General features: G+C 40.5%; 1 protein-coding gene across 1 annotated transcript in view; it reads left to right on the forward strand.

Annotated features, from left to right (window-relative positions):
- The first annotated feature begins 1735 nt into the window (after positions 1 to 1735).
- The window catches only part of mchr2a (melanin concentrating hormone receptor 2a), a 37778-nt gene continuing 16191 nt past the window's right edge, over positions 1736 to 23322 (forward strand). The window contains exons 1-2 of the mRNA XM_069888318.1: positions 1736 to 1923; positions 6817 to 7026. Of these exons, the coding sequence (XP_069744419.1) occupies positions 1736 to 1923; positions 6817 to 7026 (398 nt within the window). The remainder of the gene's footprint in view (positions 1924 to 6816; positions 7027 to 23322) is intronic.

Here is a 23322-nt window from a genome sequence, read left to right on the forward strand (position 1 = left end):
AGAAGCTAGACTTGTTATGTCAGTCTTCTATGAAATATGTTTATTTCTTCATCTGAATTTACTTGCTATTCCTGGTTTAACTTTAATCACTTCTATTAATAAGAGCTGCCTTGGCTGCAGGCAATTTTAATAACAAGAATTGAACGGGAATGAAAATTTGAAATTAATTTAATTTTAACAACACAGCACGCCACATTGACCACCGCCAGTGGGCTGATAACGCCTCAAACCGTGCATCTTGGCGCCTCACAGTTTGGCGGGCAGCAACCTCCTTTGAAGAAGACCGCAGAGCCCACCTCACTGACAAAAGGCAAAGGAGGAAAAACCCAACACCCAACCCCAACCAACCAATTTTCCCTTGCAACCGCTGCAATCGTGTCTGCCTGTCCCGCATCAGACTTGTCAGCCACAAACGAGCCTGCAGCTGACGTGGACTTTTTACCCCCTCCATAAATCTTCGTCCGCGAAGCCAAGCCAAAGAAGATTTGCTTATTCTCTGCTCAGTGGTACAAAGATAATGTTGAAAATGACTGATGGTGAAATAGCTGAAATGGTTAAGAATCAAGGTAAAAACAAAACATTCTTTTAATGTGAAATCTAAAATTAATCTCCACCTAAAATGCCATGTTTGGATGTAACATGAGCAGTAACATTACTCCATTGAAAAAAATAAAATACAGTGTACTGTAACCTTTTGATCAAAACACAGCATCGTAGGTGGAGACTGAAAACCTGCCGTTATTTTTTGTTGTTGTTCAACAGCTGCTACAAGTATTTTGCTGATGCTACTGTGCTGCTTAGTTACCTTAAACACATTATTCCAAAATCCAAAAAAAATCCGAAATCTGAAACACTTCTGGTCCCATGCATTTTGGATAAGGGTTACTCAACCTGTATTAGCATTGATATTACCTTGCCAAAATATATTCATCAAAATGTATGCAATGCAAAATTTCCTGAGGGATGAAACCTGTTATTTATTTGACAAATTCAATGTGTTGAAGTTTTTGTTAATTTCAAAGTCTATCTATTTGCAATCTTATTATTTGATTCCTCAAAGTTCTAACAAGGCCTTATATTTGCTAAGTAATTTTGCCTGATTAAATTTGCAAGGTTAGAATTAAAATGCTTCATAATGATCTTACTATTTGCCAAATTAATCTAACATAGTGGTTTAGTAGATTGGAGAAAACTTAATACAACTATTTGCAATTAGAAAACATTCTCAATGTAGTGAAAATGTCCCAAGAATTTTACAGAAATGAAAATGGAAAATCTAAAACAAATGCATTGGAGTGAGTGGATGAACATAAAGGGGGATAAAGTGGATCCACATTAATGCAAAAAGAAAATGGCCAATTAAATGACAGTTGATGAATAGCGTTTGGAGGGAGAATCTTAAAAGGGGTAAAATTTCAACTCTATCCATCAATCGGATAATGAAGGGGAAAGAAGCCTAATAAAGTACTTTGAGAATCAAGAGGAGACAGATGCAGAAATGAGAAGGTCATTGAAAGGTACCAACAAAAACAAAATAAAACCATTTAATTGTGAGAACCAATGTGGATCAATATGAATATGATAATGGGTGAGCACTAGTTACCGTAATATCTGGTGACAACTTAGTAATGCCTGAACTATGCCTATTCCTTTGTGGGATGTCTATTTTTAACTGACTCTATACTAATACTATATATTATTTATTACAGAACCAAGAATCTATACTATTTGAGCAATGAACAGATCCCAAACACGGTACCTGGTTTGGAATAATGGATCTGAATGGATAAACAAGTCCAGAAACATTGTATATGATGATCAAATGATAGATGGATTGGAAACTATCCTTCTTCCTTCTTTCATGGGCATTATCTGTTCAACAGGATTGGTTGGAAACCTTATCGTCTTATTTACCATCACTAGGTAGAAAAAGAAAAGAAAATTGGAAACTTAATTCTTAATGTTATGAAAATTTATAAAACAAAAAATTGAGTGAATGAACATTAACAGTTAGATCTCATTTTGAGCTTGTACCAGGTCACCATGGAGATCTAGTATTGCTATTATCTTTTAATTGTTCCATTAGAAATTAATGTAAAGGAGTCCAGATTTGGTTTAAAAACATTTATTGAAAAGGTTAATGAAATGAAAACCCATTTTGTTCTCTGCAGATGCTGCCTGCTCTGTTAGGTATTGTCAACATTTTGTTTTTATTTCAGAATAAGATTTATTTGCAAATGAATCATAAAACCAAAAGAAAATCAGGAAGTAGGCCATTCAGATATTAGGATTGTTGCCACCATTCAGCACGCTTATGGCTGATCTGTCACCCAATACCCTGTTCTCGTCTTCTCCACATCCAGACATTGATCAACCCCTTTCTTGAATATATTTTGATGACTTGATCTTCACTGCCTTCTGTGATAAATAATTCCATGGGTTCACCCTCCTCTGGGTAAAGCCATCTCTGTTTAAAATGACATGCCCCAGCAGTTATCTCTAGTTCTGGAATCTCCAGCTTCTGGGAACATCTTCCTCTGTCTAGTCCTTTTAGAATATTATCAGTTATATAAGAAAGCCCCTCATTCTATCATGCTCCAGTGAAAATATGCTTAACCTTCCTGACCTCTCCTCATATTTCAGTCCTTCCATCCCAGGAATCAATCTAATAAACCTTTGTTTAACTGCACCATGACAAAAACATTCCTTCTGAGATAAGGAGATTAACTCTACACACACATCTTTCGATCAGGTCTTGCCAATCTCTTATACCATCTGCAGCAAAATATTCTTATTCCTGAACTGAATTGCCTTGCAATTAAGCCTTTTGCTTTTCCAATAGACTATTTCTTGCATCAAAGTACTTGCCTGAAGCATACAAGACATTCAAGTTGTATTTGCACATTTTTTCCCCATATGCAGTTTTACCGTTCACATAATCGTACTCTCAAGCGCTGAAGAGCTGGCTCTGAATGACGTCCTGTTTTGTGGAAACTGCCAAAATGTTTGGCCTGGAAGTCAGCCTGAAGAAAACTGAGGTCCTCCATCAGCCAGCTCCCCACCATGACTACCAGCCCATCCACATCTCCATCGGGCACACAAAACTCAAAACGGTCAACCAGTTTACCTATCTCGGCTGCACCATTTCATCAGATGCAAGGATCGACAATGAGATAGACAACAGACTCGCCAAGGCAAATAGCGCCTTTGGAAGACTACACAAAAGAGTCTGGAAAAACAGCCAACTGAAAAACCTCACAAAGATAAGCATATACAGAGCCGTTGTCATACCCACACTCCTGTTCGGCTCCGAATCATGGGTCCTCTACCGGCATCACCTACGGCTCCTAGAATGCTTCCACCAGCGTTGTCTCCGCTCCATCCTCAACATTCATTGGAGCGCTTTCATCCCTAACGTCGAAGTACTCGAGGTGGCAGAGGTCGACAGCATCGAGTCCACGCTGCTGAAGATCCAGCTGCGCTGGGTGGGTCACGTCTCCAGAATGGAGGACCATCGCCTTCCCAAGATCGTGTTATATGGCGAGCTCTCCACTGGCCACCGTGACAGAGGTGCACCAAAGAAAAGGTACAAGGACTGCCTAAAGAAATCTCTTGGTGCCTGCCACATTGACCACCGCCAGTGGGCTGATATCTCCTCAAACCGTGCATCTTGGCGCCTCACAGTTCGGAGGGCAGCAACCTCCTTTGAAGAAGACCGCAGAGCCCACCTCACTAACAAAAGGCAAAGGAGGAAAAACCCAACACCCAACCCCAACCAACCAATTTTCCCTGCAACCGCTGCAACCGTGTCTGCCTGTCCCGCATCAGACTTGTCAGCCACAAACGAACCTGCAGCTGACGTGGACATTTACCCCCTCCATAAATCTTCGTCCGCGAAGCCAAGCCAAAGAAGAATCGTACTGTCTTTTGGAACCAAAGTGGATAACCTCATAGCTTTCCATGTTAAACTGTACCTGCCTCCCACTTGTTTACTCACCAACTTTTTTGACTCATGTTGGAATCGCTTTGCATTCTCCTTACATCTCATACTCCCATCAGTTTGTCACATTCAAATATTTTGTGCCTTATTGAAACATTGCTTGCATATTGTGTATAGCTGGGGTCCAAGCACAAATCTCTGCTGTGACCCATGTCACTTAATGCTGCCTGGAAAATTACCCATTTATTTCTACTCATTCATGTCTGTCATTCTTACCCTGAATCCTATGTGGTTTGCACACTAACCTCTTATGTGAAACCTTATGAAATGCCTTCTCAAATTGTTACACAATTTCAGAGTTCCTGAATATAATCAGTATCTGTCATATCTGTTGGGAAACAATACCATTTGTGTAGTCTACTTTGTTGTGCACACCAATTATACAGAAAAGTTTCATGTCTAAAAACCTAATTTAGGTTATTAATTCCCTGTGCAAATTGTCATATTTCATTGCATTTCCCTTTGTAGTGCAATGAATAAAAAATTATGTCAACCTTAGCAAATGCATTAGTCAGCCTATTAACAAAGTAAGGACACATTTCATAAGAAATTAAATCTTTTAGTTATGAGTAAAATATCCTTAACTAAACAACAACAAAAAAATTGACCCAGACATGAATCTTGTTTAATCACCTTTATTATGAATTTAATTGTATCAGCAACAATTGTATGCAACTACCTCTGTGAATTTTGCTTCTTCTAATTCTAGCCTCATTTGTATTTCTTTATCCTTCACAGTAGGCCCTTTCAAGCAAGGAAAATGCCCGACTGTAAAGGCGGTGGTTCTCCGTCCTGTGACAGACCCATAGAATCCCAAAACCCAGCAGCAATAGAAATTCACCAAGACAAATTGTTACTTAAACAAAGTTACTTTTAATTTTCTTTAAAACATAAACACAGGATCAAACTTTAACTTATTACTATTAACTTAACCCCCTCCTAATTCTAAGCACACATGTATGCAATGTGTGTGCCAGTTCAGAAAAGTTCTTTGATTCACAGTCCATTTTCACTTCTCACTCCTCCAAGTTCACCGGTATCAGACAATTCTTATGCTGTGCACAGAATTTAACATTTATGAATCTTCACCTGGCTTTGGTGCTTTAAAGGTAAATGGTTACTACTCAGGAAGGTTCTTGTCCGTTTTCAGAGAGATTTGTTGCTCATTGGACACAAACTAATTCCTTCCGATCAGCCACTTCAGGGTCTTGCCGAAGAAACTTGCTCCATCAGGGTTTTTTCAGATGATAATCTCTTTCTTTCAGGTCACCACAGAGTTCCTTTTCTCTTTCCCTTATCTCAGGTGAAACATTATGCAGCAGTCATCTCCTCTTTTATGGATCACAAGGGCTTTGAACAGACTGAACTCAGAACTCACAACCCGTCTTCAAAATGGAGTTTTAAACAAGCTTCCAAAAGCCACTGAGACTCTCTCTCTCTCTCTCTCTCTCTCTCTGTCAAATTTAGAGACAGACCTGTTTGTCTCTCTCTGCTTGCAAAATCACATGAACCTCCTAAAACAGCACACTCCACCAAAATCAATTCATGAGAGATCTTACCAGTTTCCTGAGATGGGACCTTCCATTTGGACCTCCTTGTGAAAATCTCCAGCACAGGAGTTTATTGTCTTTGCAGACTTTTAGTTACCACTTTATGCATAACTCTTGGATTTTAAAATGAGATCTGTTTTGAAATGTTTATATCTGTTTGTGACCTAACTAAAACCCCACAATCTATCTTCCACAATCATATCTATACATAATATAAAATATAACATAATCTTTCAGCCCTCATCCCTAGAGACTTACCTTTCTGAATGTGCCATGGCTGTCTCCGAGGCGCCAAATCCAACCCTTCTCAGGGAAGGATAATCGGTGGAGCTCTGCGCTCCACCACCTGGCCTGAATGTACAGCTGCTGCAAGTGGCTGGTTAGGGGTGAGCTGATGATGTCATCAGCCCATCTCCCCACTCACCCTCTCCCTCTATCAGGCAGCAGGGGCCGGTGGGAGCCGACAGGGCAGTGGGGGCCAGCAGGAGCTGACAGGGCAGTGGACGCCAGCAGGAGCCGACAGGGCAGTGGACGCCAGTGGGAGTTGTCAGGGGGCAGTTGATGCAGGCTCAAAATGCAGCAGAGCAATGGCCATCTTCCTTACCCATAATCCCCCACGCAGCTGGAACTGTTCTGTGAAAAACAAAGTGGTTCCAGCTGCGTGGGGGATTATGGGTAGGGAAGACGGCCATTGCTCTGCTGTGTATTTATGATTGGTGGTGCTATGGCACCAGTCGCCCTGCTTTCATCTGATCCGGAGGGCGCTACCAGGTGCTGCTCGACATGAATATGACTCTGGAGCAGCCTTTCAGAACTGCTCTATTAAGGGTAATTTTTAAGTTTTCCCTCTGTGCTTGTAGCCGGCCTCCAGGTGGAGGCCTGGCATGAAATGGCCAAGTAACAGTGGCAATCATGGCTACATCACTTAAAGCTCCTTGCCTTGTCAGCTTCTTCTTCTCCATTTGATCTTCCTTAAAACCTAATCTTCTAATGTTTCCCACTATGACTTAGTTAATTTTTATTTGACTACTGAGAAATGTATTGAGATAATTTGTAATGCAAAGTTAATTAACTCTTGATATGGGAAATTAATAAAAAAAGAAAACATAAGACAAAAATTATTAATTAACTGGATTATACACTGTAGTAAAAAGATTCTGTGTAAAATTCTGGACTAAATTTGAGCTAAATAAAAATGCCTTTTCTAAGAAATAATTTTTTGGAACATGTGTTATAAAATGCTGATTAAATTTGGATTTATTTCAGGCCTGTGAGGAGAACTATTCCAGATGTTTATATTTGTAATTTGGCAATGGCGGATTTGGTTCATGTGATTGGAATGCCATTCATAATCCATCAATGGGTCCAGCGAGGAGAGTGGGTGCTTGGTAGTATTGTCTGCACTATTATCACATCATTGGACAACTGCAACCAGTTTGCTTGTTGTGCCATTGTGACAGCTATGAGTCTGGACAGGTAAGCAAGAGCACAATCTTGTTAATGAAACAAATGTTCAAATGATTTAAAGGAGCAATGGCCCTTTATGTATATTAATCCTCACACAATATGTTGAAGTTGTATTTTGGGGACAGTTAGTTTGGATTCCTGGAGATCTTTCAAAGTGGGATGTGTATCACTTCAAAGCGTATAAACACACACTTTAATTTGCAATCATTTGGAAAGTTATCTCCATGTTCCTGATATTTCAGACAACTGATCAATTAAGATAGAAGTATTTAGGTTGGGCAGCATCCGTGAATACATAATCAGAATTAACATTTCATGTTAGTTCATTATCTCTCATCAGTTTTCACTTGACCTGCCCAGTATTTTCAGCATTTTATGTTGTAGCTATCCAGCAACCACAGTATTTGGCATTTAATCAATTGATAGTTGGGCTCAAATACAATGGTAGTCTCTACCCTTAGTGAGTTGTGGTAACGAATACCCTAAGATACACAAAATGCAGAGTATGAGAAAAGTTTGTTTAATTCAGATTTCTTTATTCAAAGTACAATGGTTCAGTAGTCCATCCACTTCTTCCTGTTTATTGTTGAATTTAATTTTTTGGTGTTGTTTGTGCACATTTTTTTTTGCATTGACACACCATGAATTTCTTTAATATCACTTCAATGCAAAAGGTAAAAATTGAAATGCTTGAAGGTGTTTACATTTCAGCCTGCAGATAGTGATTGCTTGAGGAAACTGGATTGATCTCTGTATTAAGGCCACTTGAGGCACAGAGCAGAATGAAATAGACCATTCAACTCTGTCACTTTAATTAGAGTACAAAAAAATTGCATCATAATAAACTGACAATTACAGTAAATTGCTATTCTCCATAAAAGTCATCACATGTAAGTTAAATTCAACAGCAGTGCCTAACTTTACAACCTATTTCTCCAAATCTCCAGAGATATATGAATATTTGTCCTGATATGTGTTAATGTGAAACGCTAAAAGATAGTGTCTGTGCCAGATACATGTAAGTTATTTTGCATGCTGCCATTCATGCTTGTTTTTAATTTGAAACAGTACAGTTGGAGGCTTTTTTTTAAAATGAGCTATACAATTAAATCCATGCCCTTGGTTCTGCTATTTTGCCATTTGAAATATCTAATTCCTTTTGAAAATTAGCAATGAATCTACTTCTACTATTCTTTTCATTCTAGACAATATGAACTCATTTTATAAAAAGGTTCCTTTTATCTCCCCTTATCCTCTTATGCCAAGATTTTCATCCTGTTTCCTTGCCTGTGAAAACATTTTCTCCCTGCCTTTTCCATCAAAACCCTGCATCATTTGAATAATACTGCTAAATCATAGATTAATACACATTGACCTAGAGAGAATAATTTGAGCCTCTCTCTTTCCTCTCTTCTTGGCTTATTCTCTTTCACTGTTTAACTGAAATTCCTCAACACTGGCATCATCTTTTTACGTCATCTATGAAGTCATCACACTGCTTTTACCATTACTGTGTAGTTGTGTACATGTGTGTGTATGCTTTTTCATCTAGAGTGGAGAGGGAGCCTCTAATAAATATGCATTATGGACTCCAGAATGTAGGTTTACACATTTTTGGCACAAAAATCTGAGAAAAATGGCAGTGTTAAGTTTGTGTGTATTCCCTCCTACTAGTATTTTATAAAAGTGACCTGAAGGTCATTGTTTTTGTATTCTTTGCTTCTAGTAATAATGTATCTCACACTTACCCTATATTTTAATTTTCCTTATCAATTTCAAAGATTACCATGTGTGAATCCTGGAATCTACTTGTACTTGAACCCTCCCTGTCATTTGTCTCTCCTCATCCTTCTTTACAAAATATATCAATTTGCATTTTCCATTCAATTTAATCTTCTTCACTGCCCATGTCAAGTGTCTTTTGAATCCTGCTACTACTGAAAACTATGTGGATACTAAAATACTCAACATTCTGGATTCTGAAAGATCATTGATCTGAAACATTAACCTGTTTTACTCTCCACAGATGCTGCATGACCTGATGAATCTTTCCAGCATTTTCTGTTTTTATTGTTATCTCCAACCTCCTTGCTGAACATTACATTCATTTCCCTCTCCAGGGATTCATCCCCAGCAAATTTTTTAATTGGCCTTAAAATGTTCATACCTAGTATTTTTCTGATGTATTAATGGAAAAAAATATCTTCCACTTTCAAACTGCTTAACTTTTCATACAATCACAAAATCATATACCCAAACACAGGTTCAACCATTTCATCTTCACTTTTGATCCCCTTGACATCACAATCCGAGAGCAAATTTGCACATGCAACTGCTGTTAAATTAAGATAGAGCACATCATGGATTATCAGGCCTTGCACTCTTCTGCTAAACTTACTTACTGGATCAGACATACCAAAAATCTCCTTTAATATCCTCAATCCAACGAATTCCTTTTTCAGAAACCATAAGAGGCAGCTTATGGACTTTATTAGGAGCATTGAGTAATTTCAGTAGGCACTGGTTGGCTTGCTCTGTGTTTTCTCACCACCCATAGCTTTCTGCAGGATAACTTTTGCCTGGCCTCATGACAAGATCAGGAGTAAGGTTAAAGCTACAAAAACATGCACAATCCATCCCATTTTTACAAAGATAAGAAGAGACGTGAATAACCCATCACAAGCAGATGGCTCAACATCTTTAAAATAGCCTCCATACATATTTCCCAGGCGTTGTAAACAACCGAAGAGTTTTGTTGGACTATTTTTCTAATAATTTGCTAAACTGCCAGCCAAGGAATAAAACAAGAAAATTCAACTCAAGTCAGCTATTAAGTTTAACAGCAAAAACGTATCACTGGGCCAAGTGAACCTCTGTGTTTTAAAACACCCACCTACCTCTTAAATCTCAATATTCATGTTTCAATGGAATTTCCCTTCATTCTTTCTCTAATGTCTTGCATCCTTGCCACTGTGGAGTTAGTCAAGGGCTTTATGTGCAAAAGCAAAAAAGGGCAATTCCATTGCAAGTATGTCTCCCAGTAATAATAAAATAATGCAGCGTGAGTTATATACAAAATATGTATTTAACATTCCCTCTGAATTGAATAGTGCTCTTGAGGCACGTGACAACCTCAATCCTAACATGCTTCTGTTTCAGGTAATTATTAAAAATGCTGAAAACTTTAAATTTTACTTGCTGCTCAAGAGGTTGGAGGGAAGAAACTCCATGCTTTAAACCTAATCCAACTTCTTCAGAATCAAGTTAGTTTTAGCTTCAAGTCCTTCCAATGTGATCAGCCAACCTCTTCCTAGACATCACTTCTTGGAAATTCTTCCACAAGAGTTCTAATTCTTCCTGCTTCCTACTCTGCTAATTTAAATGACAAAGGATAAATAGAAAGAAGAGCAATGCCTTGAGCTTCACTGTAACCAAAACTCGGGAGTATCCTGATCCAAAAGTGAACGTGTTCAATCAGTCCTCAATCCCACATACCTTACCACAGGGTATTCATCGGTATCTTAATACTGTCTCATTGTACTTTTTTATACCTTTGCTGGAAGAGAGAGCATATTCACCATCTGGTCTATCCTTGAGTTAAATCACATGTGCTATGTTCGAGGGGACATAGTTTCCCAGTGAGCCAAAGTGAATTTCAAGACATAGGCATACAATATCTTCCTTTTTTCATGCTTCTCAATCATATTAAAGCCATGACCATTGACATTGCTGTGCTGGTGACATAAATTGGATGGGGATACACAATGATTGCAGCATTATGTCCTTGAATTGATTCACATACAATTGTTTATTATGATTCACTGCATAATGTCATCAATTATTATCCCCATATTTTCTACTTGTTACATATCCCTAGGTACATGGCATGTTTTCCTAACAGTGTTCAATCTCTTTTTTTTTAAAGTTTATTTAGAATTTTGAGAAATACAAATATCAAACACAAAATAAAATACAAGAAAACAAAATTAAACTGCCCCCTATAACCCCCCACCCCCCCCATCCCACCCCTAACTACCCTCCCCCCCTTGGAGCTTAAATTACATACAAAAAAATATTTGTATAAAATACAAAATCATAGTGGGTTGAATTACAATATACCAATTCCCCACACAAGACTAGTATAAAAAAAAATTACCGAACATCTAAATTCATACATTCCAAATACAGAGTCCACATTTTCTCAAAAAAAGGGTAATTATTTGGTAAATTATATGTAGTTTAATTGAATTTCATTATGCCATCTTTTTATATTTAACTCCACATTATTTTTCCAAGTTACTGCTATACATTTCCTGGCCATTGACAAACTCAATCGAATAAATGCAATTAGAGATTTATCTAAATGTGCTGTTAATGGATTCATATAACCTAATAAACAAAACCATGGATCCACATATAATTCTATTTGAAATAATTCTCACAAAAATTTAATTATCTTTTCCCAAAAGGGTTTAACTTTTACACAATCCCACACTGAATGGACGTAAGTACCTATCTGATCACCGCATCGAAAACACATATCTGAATCACTGAAACCATATCTTTTTAATTTTTCAGGGATTAAATATAACTGATGTAAAAAATTATAATTAACTAAACTAGTTTTAGTTTACTAAAATTAACTAATTTTGTAACACTCTCCAAACATAAATCTAACCATTCTTGCTCAGAAATAGAAGTAGATAACTCCTGCTCCCATTTATCTCTTATTCTCAGTACACCTGTCTTCTTCATTTTTGCCTGCAACAAGTTCATTTATGAAACCAACTCTTTCTTTCCCTTATCCATAAGTAACATCTCAAACTTCAATTCACTTGGCAATATTATTTCTTGACCATAAGATTTTCTTTAAAAAATCACATACTTGATAATAAACAAACAACATATACTGTGATATACCAAACTTCTCTCTCAGTCTATCAAACAAAAGAAATGAACCTGGTTCAAAACAGTCTTCTACTAATACCAAACCCTTAAAATCCCAATGTTTCAAATAAGGATTATGCATAGAAAAAGTAATTAATTGATCCTGATATAAAGGGGTTTTAATTGAAAATTTTAAATATTAAGGGAATTATGATAGGAGTATAAAATTAATTTATCTGTTGATGACGTGCTGATATATCTGTCTCAGCCTAAAAATTCTTTAGAACCTTTACAAGATTTATTAAAATTTTATGGATCGATGTCGGGTTATAAGGTGAATTGAGATAAGAGTGAGATATTACTGATATCTGATGGGGATTATTCAGATTGTATGCAACTTACTAAATTTAAGTGATCAGATAAGATTAAGTATTTGGGTGTAATTGTGGATAAGGAATATCAAAATTTATATGGTTTAACTTATTTGCCATTGTTAAATAAAATTAAGTCTGATTTAAATAGATGGAAAGATTTACCATTAACATTGATTGGTCGAGTAAATTGTATTAAAATGAACGTATATCCTCGTATTCAGTGTTCCATCTCTTACAACACATTTCACATTAATAGTTGAGATGTCAACGGGTCATTTTGGTGAATTTTGAAGTTTGGTCCCTAATCCAACTAATCTGTCTTGGGGTTTTCTGCATTTGCTTGTACTGTGCAAATGGCGGATATGGAGCTGGTGTAGCATGTTGTGAGTGAGTGCAGCGAAGAGACTGAGACAAGAGACTGAGCTCCAGTATCACAACTGCTTTAATTTGAATCTCGTGCTGCAGCCTTTAAGCCGGATCTTCGACACACCCCTAACGTCTCGGCGCTTGCATCCCGATGATGCAAGTGCATACACAACCTTCCGTCCTGGACTGGAAGATACGGTCCCGCAATGCCATCTTTGCTGCGACTGCCCCACGGACTACACGTGCCAAGCGGGGCTGGTTTGCCGCTACAAGCATGTGCATTGCCACACAACTTCTCTCCCCCAGAACCGGCATTGATGATCTCAGGATGTGTCATGGGAAAAGTGTGCTGGTTCGGTGGCACTATGCACTGGTAGGGGGACTTGCACTGGTTGGGACAAGTCCACATGCACTGGTTTTAAAAGGTCCAGCATGAATACCTCCTCTTTGCCCCCAATGTTAAGGGTGAATGTTGAAGTGTTTCTGTGTAGCACCCAGTATGGGCCTCATAATTTGTCATTGAAGGGGAGTCCTGTGTGCACCCCTATGTATGAACACATACTCACTGGAAGACAAATCCGGAGGGTAGTTGCAGGACAGTTGACCATGTCACGATGGTGGGGGTGGTGCGATGGAGCCCAGTTTGTCACGCAGCTGCTCAAGGCCAATGGTGGTGTCTGCATCATGCTTGGTTGCTGGAGGGAGGAATTATCCAGGCACTGTGAGGATCTCTCCATAGACTAGTGCGGCCGAGGAGGTAATCTTTTGGCACCGTGCGAATACCCAGGAGAATCCAGGGCAGCTTGTCCACCCAGTTGGGCTGATCAAGGCATGCCATCAGAGCCAATTTGAGGTGGTGGTGGAAACGCTCAACTAGTCCATTGGCTTGAGGGTGGTAAGCTGTGATACAGTGTAGCTGGGTGCTCAGGAGTCTGGAGAGTTGCTTCCACAGGGCAGAGGTGAATTTTGCTCCCTGGTTGGTCATAACATCAGCTGGGACACCAAAATGGGAAACCAAGGTGGCGAGGAAACCTCTGGCGCATGTTTCTGTGGAGGCGTCTGGGATGGTTATGGTCTCCGGCCAGCAAGTGAATCTGTCCATCACTGTGGTAGTGAGATCCCTGGGAGACAGGCAGGGGTCCGACTATGTCAAAATGGATGTTTTGGAACCTCCGGGTTGGGCCATCGCAATATTGGAGTTGGTGCTTGGTGTGCCACTGGACCTTAGCTGTCTGGCAGTCTGTGCCATTCTTCACCCATTCTGTGACTTGTTTACACAGGCCATGCCAAACAAATTTTGCGTATGGAGAGGTGCAATAAACCCTGGATTAAGTTGAAAACCGTTCTGCTCCACTGTGCGGGGATGAGAGGGCAGGGCTAGCCGGTGGAAATTTCGCAGAGGAGCGTGGTGCTGTCAACATCCAGCAGGAGGTCTTCGAGCTGCAGCCCCATATTTGCTGTTCTGGAGCTGAGTGTCTTGGTGTTGTTCTGCTGTGCCCAAGCCAGATCATGGAAGTCGATGCCCCCTGTGACATAGTGTTGGCTACAGACCTGGAAAGTGCGTCAGCAACCATGTTGTGCTTTCCAGAGAGGTGTCGGATAGCAGTGGTGAACTCAGAGATGAGGGCTAAGTGTCTCTGTTATCAGGCAGACCATGGGTTGGAGGACTTTGCGAAGGTAAAAGTAAGTGGCTTGTGGTCGGTGTAGACAGTGAACAGGTGCTTTCCAGGAAATAATGGAACTGGCATACGGCCAGGTAAAGGGTGAATAGTTCTCTGTCAAATGCGCTGTACTTAAATTCGGCCGGCTGCAGGAGTCAACTGAAGAAAGCGAGGGGTTGCCATGAGTCATCAACAAACTGTTCCAGGACTGCGCCCATTGCCGTGTTGAACACATCAACTGTGAGGACCGTCAGTACATCCATCCATGGGTGTACCAGCATTGTAGTGTGGGCTAGAGCACGATGTGCCTCCTCCGTCAATTCAAGCTCTTTTGACAAGACCAAAATTAACATGAAGAGAGGGCACATAATCTTGGCTGCTGCTGGGATGAACCTGTGGTAGAAATTCACCAATGCCATCCAATTACTGAAGTCCCTTCAGAGTTGTCGGTCTGGCGAACTGCCGGATGGCATCAACTTTGTCACTAGCTGGTGTGATCCTATGGCCCAGAAAGTCTATTTCTGTGAGGCCAAATTGGCACAACTCTGGATTAACCATGAAGCCGAACTGTGCAAGGTGAGTGAACAGCTGACGGAGGTGTGTCATGTGTTCTGCAGGCAAGTGCCTGGCTACCAGGGTATTGTTGAGATAGATGTAAACAAAATGCAAGTCTCTGCCGACCACGTCCACGAGGTGCTGAAAGGTCTGCGCTGCATTTTTCAAGCCAAACGGCAAGCGTAGGAACTCGAACAGGCCGCAAGGGGTGATGATAGCAGTTTTTGGACATCATCTGGGTGCATGGGGATCTGATGAGTATCACTGGATTAGGTCAACTTTGGAGAAAAGCTTTGTGTCATGAAGATACACTGCAAAATCCTATGGGGGATTGGGTAGTGGTCCAGTATTGTTGCATCATTGAGATGTCTGTAATCACCACTGAACCTCCAGCAGCCATTGGACTTAGGCACCAAGTGGAGGGGTGAGGCCCATGGAGTATCGGAATGATGGATGATGCCCTGCTCTTCCATGCACCTAAACTCCTCCTTTGCAAGGTTGAGTGTGTCTGGGGCCAGGCAGTGGTCATGTCAATGCAATGATGGACCAGTGGTAGCAATATGATGTTGAACGGCATGTTTGGGCATGGATGCCGTGAACTGTGGACACAGAATGGAAGGAAAATCTGCAAGGAGGTGGCTGTACTAGCCATGTTTGTTCTCCACGGAAGTGAGCTGGGTGAACGGTTTGTTGGACCTGCCGAGGGGCACTGTGTGGTAAGTCTACGTGTGGACTAGTCATCTGCCCTGCAGGTCAATGAGTAGGGAGTTGGCCAGAGGAAATCCGTGCCGAGCAGGGGTTTGTCCAACGAAGCGAGGGTGAAGAACCATGGGAACGTGCTGTCTCCAAAATGTATGGGAATCCACCTTTTTCCAAAGGTTCAGATGGTAGTGTTATTGGCAGCCCAAAGGGAAGGACCGTGTGGTCTCATGCACACGTTAATCTCCACCCCGTATCCATGAGGAACCTGTGGCCTGAGACGCTGTCCCAGATGTGGAGAAAGCTATTTGGTCACCAGCCACTGCAGCCACTAACGGCAGCTGGCCATTTCATTTGCTGGGAACAAACATGGCTGGCGGGATCTGCGGGTGGACGCCCAAACCAACGTTGGTGATAGAAACACCATCTGGGAATGGACCTCTCCATCCTCTGGTGGGGTGGGGCATACTCACATGGTCGACTAGTCTTGGGTGTTGTCCTCAGTGGTGGCCTTGAGACACAATCAACAGAGTCTATGGCTTCGTGTTTCAAACAATAGGGAACATCTGCATGCACCTCAACCTTGAGCGGGTCGCTGAAGTCTACGTCAACCAAGAGGAGCCTGATGTCTTCAGACATCTGCTATAGGAATGCCAGCTCAAATATGAGGCAGGGCTTGTGCCCTTCTGCCAGTATGAGCATCTTGTCAGAGGAGGTCCTATCACCTAGGCCATCCAAGTGCAGGAGCCTGGCTGGTAGCTCACACCATGAAAGGCCGTACATGCTAATGAGGTGGTTTTTCAGAGCCGTGTATTTACCTTCCTCTGACGGTCATTTTTCTTCTCAATCACCTGTCTATCCACCCCCAAACTTTATCTACAAGCCTTCTCTATTTGCAGTCTACCCTTCTCCTTGCTGTTCTCCTTTATTTGGTTTCCTTCCCCCCCCAACCAACATTGGCACAGCACTGATCCCTGAGGCGTACTCTAATCACAGCCCACCAGTTTTAGAAGCAATCATCCCCACTACCCTCTGGTTTCTCCCGTCCAGCCATTGTCAAATCTATTTCACTACTTCACCATGAATATCTCACATCTGAACCTTCCTGACTAACTTCATCTGCAGGCCTTGTCAACAGCCTTACTAAAGTACATGTAGACAACATCCACAGCATTTCCTTCATCAACCTTCCTGGTACCTCCTCAAAAAAACACTATAAGTTTGGTTAAACACCACTTACCATACACAAAATCATATTGACTATCTATAATCAGTCCCTGGCTATCCAAATGCTTGTACATCAGATCTCTTAGGGCACCTTTCAATAATTTACCTTTGACTAACATCAGGCTCAATGCCCTGTAATTTCCTGGGTTATTTTTGGAGTCTCTTTTAAATAACAGAACAACATCAGCACCACACCCGTGCCTAAGGCCATTTTAAATATTTCTCTGCCAGGGCCACTGCAATTTCTACACTACCCTGTCTAATGGTCCAATGGAATATCTTGTCAGGCCCTGGGGATTTATCCACCCTTATTTACTGTAAGTTAGCAAGCTCCCCCTTCTCTTTAATCTGTACAGGTTCCATGACCTCACTGATTGTTTTCCTTACTTCCCTAGACTTGTGCCAGTTTCATGAGTAAATACTGATGCAACAATAATGATTTAATATCTCCCCATCTCTTTCAGCTTCTTACAGAGCTAACCGCATTGATTTTCAATGAGATCAATTTTGTTCCTTACTATCCTTATGCTCTTAATATACCTGTAGAAACTCTTAGGATTTTCCTTCACATTGTCTGCCAAAGATTTCTTTCTTAAGTTTTTTTCTTGCATTTTATACTCCTCAAGTACCTCATTTGTTCATTGTTGCCTATACCTGCTATACACCTCTCTCTTCTTAACTAGATCCCAACACTCCTCAAAAACCAAGGTTCCCTATGCCTGTTAACTTTTCCTTTAAACCTGAGTGGAATATACAAAATTTGTACTCTCAAAATTTCACCTAAGAAGACCTTCCACTTAACTAACACACCGTTACCAGAAAACAACCAAATCCATGCATTCTAAATCCTTTCTAATTTCCTCAAAATTTGTCTTTCTCCAATTTAGTACCTCAACCTGAGGACCAGTCCTATCCTTATCCATAATTAACTCAAAACAAATGGAATTATGATCACTGGACCTAAAAGGTTCCCCTACACATACTTCTGTCACCTGTCCTGTCTCATTCCCCCTTAGGAAATCCAGTATTGCACTCTCTCCAGTTGGTGCCTCTAAGTATTGATTTAGAAAACTTCTCTGAAAATATTTGGAAAACTCCAAGTCATCCAACCCTTTCCACTATCTGCTATGGGAATCCTAGTCAATATTAGTTAAAATCTCCTGCTGTCACAACACTTATGTTTTCTTCTGCTGAATGCTATCACTGTACACATCTGCTCCTCCAATTTTCAGTGACTATCAGGCAGTCTATAATACAACTCCATTAGTGTGGACATAATTTTCCCATTCCTCAGCTCCACCCATATAGCCCCAGAAGACAAGCCCTCTGGCCTGTCTGAGCACAGCTGTTATATTTTCCCAGTCGAGCAATGCCACTCTTCCCCTTTCATCCCTCCCACTCTATTATGTCTGAAATGACAGAACGCAGGAACATTGACTGCTACTCCTTCAACCAATTTTTCACTCATGGCCAGAATGTCATAATTCCATGTGCTAATCCATGCTCTAAGATTATCTACAGTTCTCCTTGCATTGAAATAGCTGCAGTTGAGAATATTTCCACCGTATACAACCCATTGATTCCTGACTTTACATGCAGTCTTCACATCATCTTTTTTCTCCTCCACTCCACTATCTGCTCTGGCACTCTGGTTCCCATCCCTCTGTAAATCTATTTTAACCCACACACCCCCCCCCTCCCCTCCACACCAGAGTAACACTAGCAAACTTTCCTGCAAGGATATTCGACCCCCTCCACTTCAGGTAAAAACTGTCATTGGAACAGATCCCTCATCCATGGAAGAGAGTACAATAATCCAGAAACCTGAAGTCCTCCTTCCTTCACCACATGTTAAGCTTCCTATTTCTCACCTCATTAGCATGTCACATAGATAGGTATCCTGAGATCACAACCCTGGAGGTCCGCCACTTAGCACCTAGCCCCCTGAACTTTCTTTGCAGGCCCCAAAATAGACCATGACTTCTGTCTGCTCACTCTCCTCTTCAGAATGCCATAAGCACGATCTAGGATATCCAACTCTGGCATCAGGGATGCAACATACCATTCAGGCCTCTCAATCTTCCATAGAACCTCTTATTTCTTCCCCTAACTATGGAATCCCCTATCACTACAGCTTGCCTCCTTTCCTGCCTTCCCTTCTTAGCCACAAGGCCATGCAAGAAGCCTGACCATCGTGGTTCTTCCCTGGTAGGTCATCTCCCCACCCCCAAAATGCTATGGTTGTTTTTGAGGAAACAGCCACAGGAGTGCCATGCACTGCCAGCCTGTTCCCTTTCTCTCTCCTGTCACCCAGAGACTTTCCTCCTGCCTCCTAGGTATGGTAGTGTTCCTCTAACCTCTGTCTGTCACCCTTTCAGTCTCCTGAATGATCCAGAGATCATCCAACTCCAGCTCCAATTCTCTAACTCATTCGCAAGGAGTTGCAACTGGATGCACTTCTCGCAAATGAAATAATCAGGGGTACTGTTGGCTTTGTTGGCCACCCACATTTGTCAAGAGGAGCCTGTCATGGCTTTTATTCCCACTATCTAAGAAATAGAAAGAAAAATTGATAAAAATCTATCCTTTCCTTGTCTCAACTCCTGCACCTTCTCCTCCCCTTCCCAATACAGCCGTACAATATAATTTCTATTGGAAAGTGAATGCCAATGTGACTATTTCAGTACAACTCATTTACATTAAATATTACCATGGCAGATCCATCTGTATGGTATTTTTGACCAATGTCCTTGTACATATTTCCCTTCTGCCCATCTGCCAAAATGACACTGGTTGTTTATTCACTGGCTCAATGAACTGGATTCAATACCATCATTTCTCTTTTTCTGCTCTTTTGCCCTTGATGTCATCAGCATAATCATGTCATTCACTGAATAATTCTTTTAGTACCCTCCTTCTTTTGCCGCCTTCTTTTCATCTAACTTTTATTTCAACTACTCCACTGTCTTTTGCACATTTCTTTCTTTCTGCCTCTTTGCATATTCTTTTATCCATTCATTTGTCTTTTGAATCACGACCCTTTTCTGAAGAATGGGTTGTACCCATTGGTCCTTTAGGAATTCCCTAATCCTGATGTTGCTCTTTCTCATTGCCTTAATGTTCAGGCTACCTTGTTTTCACCTTCAACTTTCTGGCTGACTCGCCACTTAATTCTGCCACCTAATCCTAACTCAGCTGCAGAGGTTGACCCTTTGTATCAACAACAAGTAAGTTTCATTCATTTCAACAAATATTATCCTCACATATTCAAGTGTGAATGATTTTAGACCAAGATGGCCATAAATTATAAACTTCCTTATTCTGACCTGTGTAATTGGTCATATTACTTTTGTTCTTGAGTTATCTACTGTCACCTGACGGGTCTTCCTTTTCTCTATCCCATTATGGGACTGCAGCCTGCATGACCAGACTCTAGTTAGTTGACCTTACTTTTTGGAAATTGGTTAGTGGCTACTGGAGGGCATTGTAAGTATCTACCATGGCCGATTGACCTTGAGCCATCTTGAAAACACCTTGTTTGAGGGTCCTATCTCCCAGTTTCCACTGAAGGTGGTGGCTAAGCTCTTCTTTCTTTGGTCTCTCAGGAAAGAAAACAGATTGCTTCATTCCTGGGCTCTTCAGTTCTCTAAACAATTAATTAATGATAAAATGTTATCAGTCACATCCTCTGCCCACGGACTTCTGGAGATGTGCAAACATAAGCCCTCTTTGATATATTAAAATCTACTTACACATTCCCTTTCCACATTTAATTTCTGTCATGTGTAATTCATGAGTTTTAGTTTAGAGATCCTTCAAGGTAGCAGATCAGATCCATGAGATTGATTTTAAAGAAACAGTTTACAGAATACTTACCTTTATTAAGGCATTAAATGTAAATGCAGTAAGCTTATACATGCACTGAAATTTTACACACTTGTTAGGCCACAGCTTATATACAGTTCTGGTGACATTACATGACAATTGTGATTCCACTGGAGAAGGTCCAAAGATTTATGAGGATTCTTCTAGGGATCATTAGACTATTGTTTGGATGTCAAGATGCCTGGATTGGCACTGGGGATTTATTTGTTTCGAATTTATCCCAATGACCTGGATGCAGGTAGTGAAAGTATGGTTGCTAAACTTGCTGATGACATAAAAGTAGGCAATAAAGTAAATTATAATGAGGACATACAAAGAGAACAAAGTAACTTAGCTTGTTTAGGTGAGTGGGCATTGATCCAGAATATACTATGGAAAATCATGAAATTTCTCCAGTTTGACAAAAAATAGTTTATTATCCATAAATGGTGAGAGATTGCAGTCCTGCTTTGCAAATAGGCTTCAATGTCTGAGTGCATGACTTCTTTCACAATTCTCAGGAATACGGGATGCAAGGAGAAACAAAGTAATAGAATATTATGATTTATAGATAAAGGAATCAAATACAAACATAGAGAGTAAAACACAAAAGTCCATGGATGCTGTGACTGAAGTAAAAACACAATTCTGGATAAACTCAGCAAGTCAAACGGTGAGGTGGGGGGGTGGTGGGAGAAGCAGGGAGAAGAGCACAGGCCCACAGGCAAGAGGTAATAGGTGGATAATGGAGAGAAGGCAGAACAGCAAACAGGGGAAGGGAGAAGGCTCTGTGAATGGAGATGGAAAGAGGGTGGAGAGGTGAAAGAAAGGAGACAGTGGGATAAGGAAGGGTGGGAAAACAGGAAGTGGAGTAACATAAACTGGAGAATTCGATGTTAATGCCATCTGTTTGGAGAGTGCCAGACAGAATATTAGATGTTGCTCCTCCAATTTACAGGTGGCCTTGGTATGGCAGTGCCTAATACCATGGACTGACATGTTGGCATGGAGTGCAGGGCAGAATTGAAATGGTTGGCCACTGGGAGATCCCTGTCATTGATGAACACAGTGTGAAGTTGCTTAGCAAAGCAATCTCTTAGACAACGTCCAGTCTTTCCGACGTAGTAAAGGTCACAATGGTACCATCGGATATAAAAATAAGGAGGCTATGCATCAGATATATGGAGTTTTGGTGAGACCACAGCAGGAGTATTGTGTCTGGTTCTTTAAGGAAGTGTGTAATTTATTGAAAGCAGTTCAGAGGAAGTTTACTGGACTGAATCGTAGACTGAGTGGGTGATTTTTTTTGATGAAAGATTTGACAGGGTGATCTATTGGCTGCTGGAGTTTGAAACTGTGAATAATATTCCTGAATACTAGTTGAACTGAAAGACTGAGTCAGGCAGCAGATGCCCTGGCAGAAATTCAACGCCTACTCTGTTAATATAAGATCTATCATGGCATGCAGACCAATGAGAAAGGGAAAAATATTAAATAACTGACATAAATGTGAAGTTTGATACATCATAATTACAATCAGCCTCAGAACTAAATTGGTCCGTATTTTTCATTATTGCCCCTGTCCGTTAATTCAACGTTTCCTCCCGCCCCATCCTGTCATGAGGCGCAAACTTATTTTCTTCTCAACCCATCATTTGTCCCTGAACCACCAGTTTTCCTAACCTTCTTCCAAAGCCACTTTATGCAAAGGAATAGCCTTATCTATGCCCACAGTCCATACAGTAGTAGCCAAAACCTTGGAACTTAAATACTGAGAACATTGGTTAACCAAAAAATAAAAGGTGTCCCTGAACCACCACACAACCACCATTCAGTATACTTCCACTGCAGAAATTATATTTTTTTAAATGTGAGTATATTGTGAAAATAAAATCAATTGGTATATTAGATTTTCTCTGATCAGACACATTATACTGGACATCAATTTTTTTTCAAAAAAGTTTGCTTCCTGAAAAAAAATAGTTATTATTATGGATAACTTCAAGCTGAACACAAAGATAATTTCCAGAAAAGAGGCAATAGTCATCTTAAATGAATAGCACGCAGAAGGTTCATCCAGATTGGGGCATGAATTTCCTCTTTTCTAAGACACCTTGAGGGGATATGTTGTTTTCACATACACTGATGTAGACTGATTTACCAATTATATGGAAGTTCAAACATGCAACAAAACTGGAAGCAAAATAAATACCTTTTATTTAACTTTTTAAACCCTTTGCAAGACATAAAACAGTGATTGGCACTAGCAATACTACTTCAGTAGAAGGTGAAATATTATAAGCAATAGAATTATTCATCAAAAGTGTAGTGCTACTTTTCAATTTTGTACAGATGAAAGTGATTTCTTGTGGAGGAGAGTGCAACTACGATTACATGTGCTGAAACTCAATCAGGTTCTTCCACTCGTAGATTAAGCTTGCATAGATGATATGGTCAGTGTCATTCATAAGATCATAAAAAGCAGGAGTAGAATTGGCCCATTCAGCCTGCCAAGTCTGACCTCCATTCATATTATGGCTGATGTATTCTTCCTTTCAATCTCATTTTTTTGCCTTCTAATCCAATGGCTAATAGTATTATTTCTGCTGCAAGCAATTTGTCCAGGCAATTCTACAGTATGGTTGCTCCTGGCATCTCTCAGGATACATTCT

The sequence above is a fragment of the Narcine bancroftii genome, chromosome 6 (genome assembly GCF_036971445.1).
Source record: "Narcine bancroftii isolate sNarBan1 chromosome 6, sNarBan1.hap1, whole genome shotgun sequence".
In the NCBI taxonomy this organism is placed as follows: Eukaryota; Metazoa; Chordata; class Chondrichthyes; order Torpediniformes; family Narcinidae; genus Narcine; species Narcine bancroftii.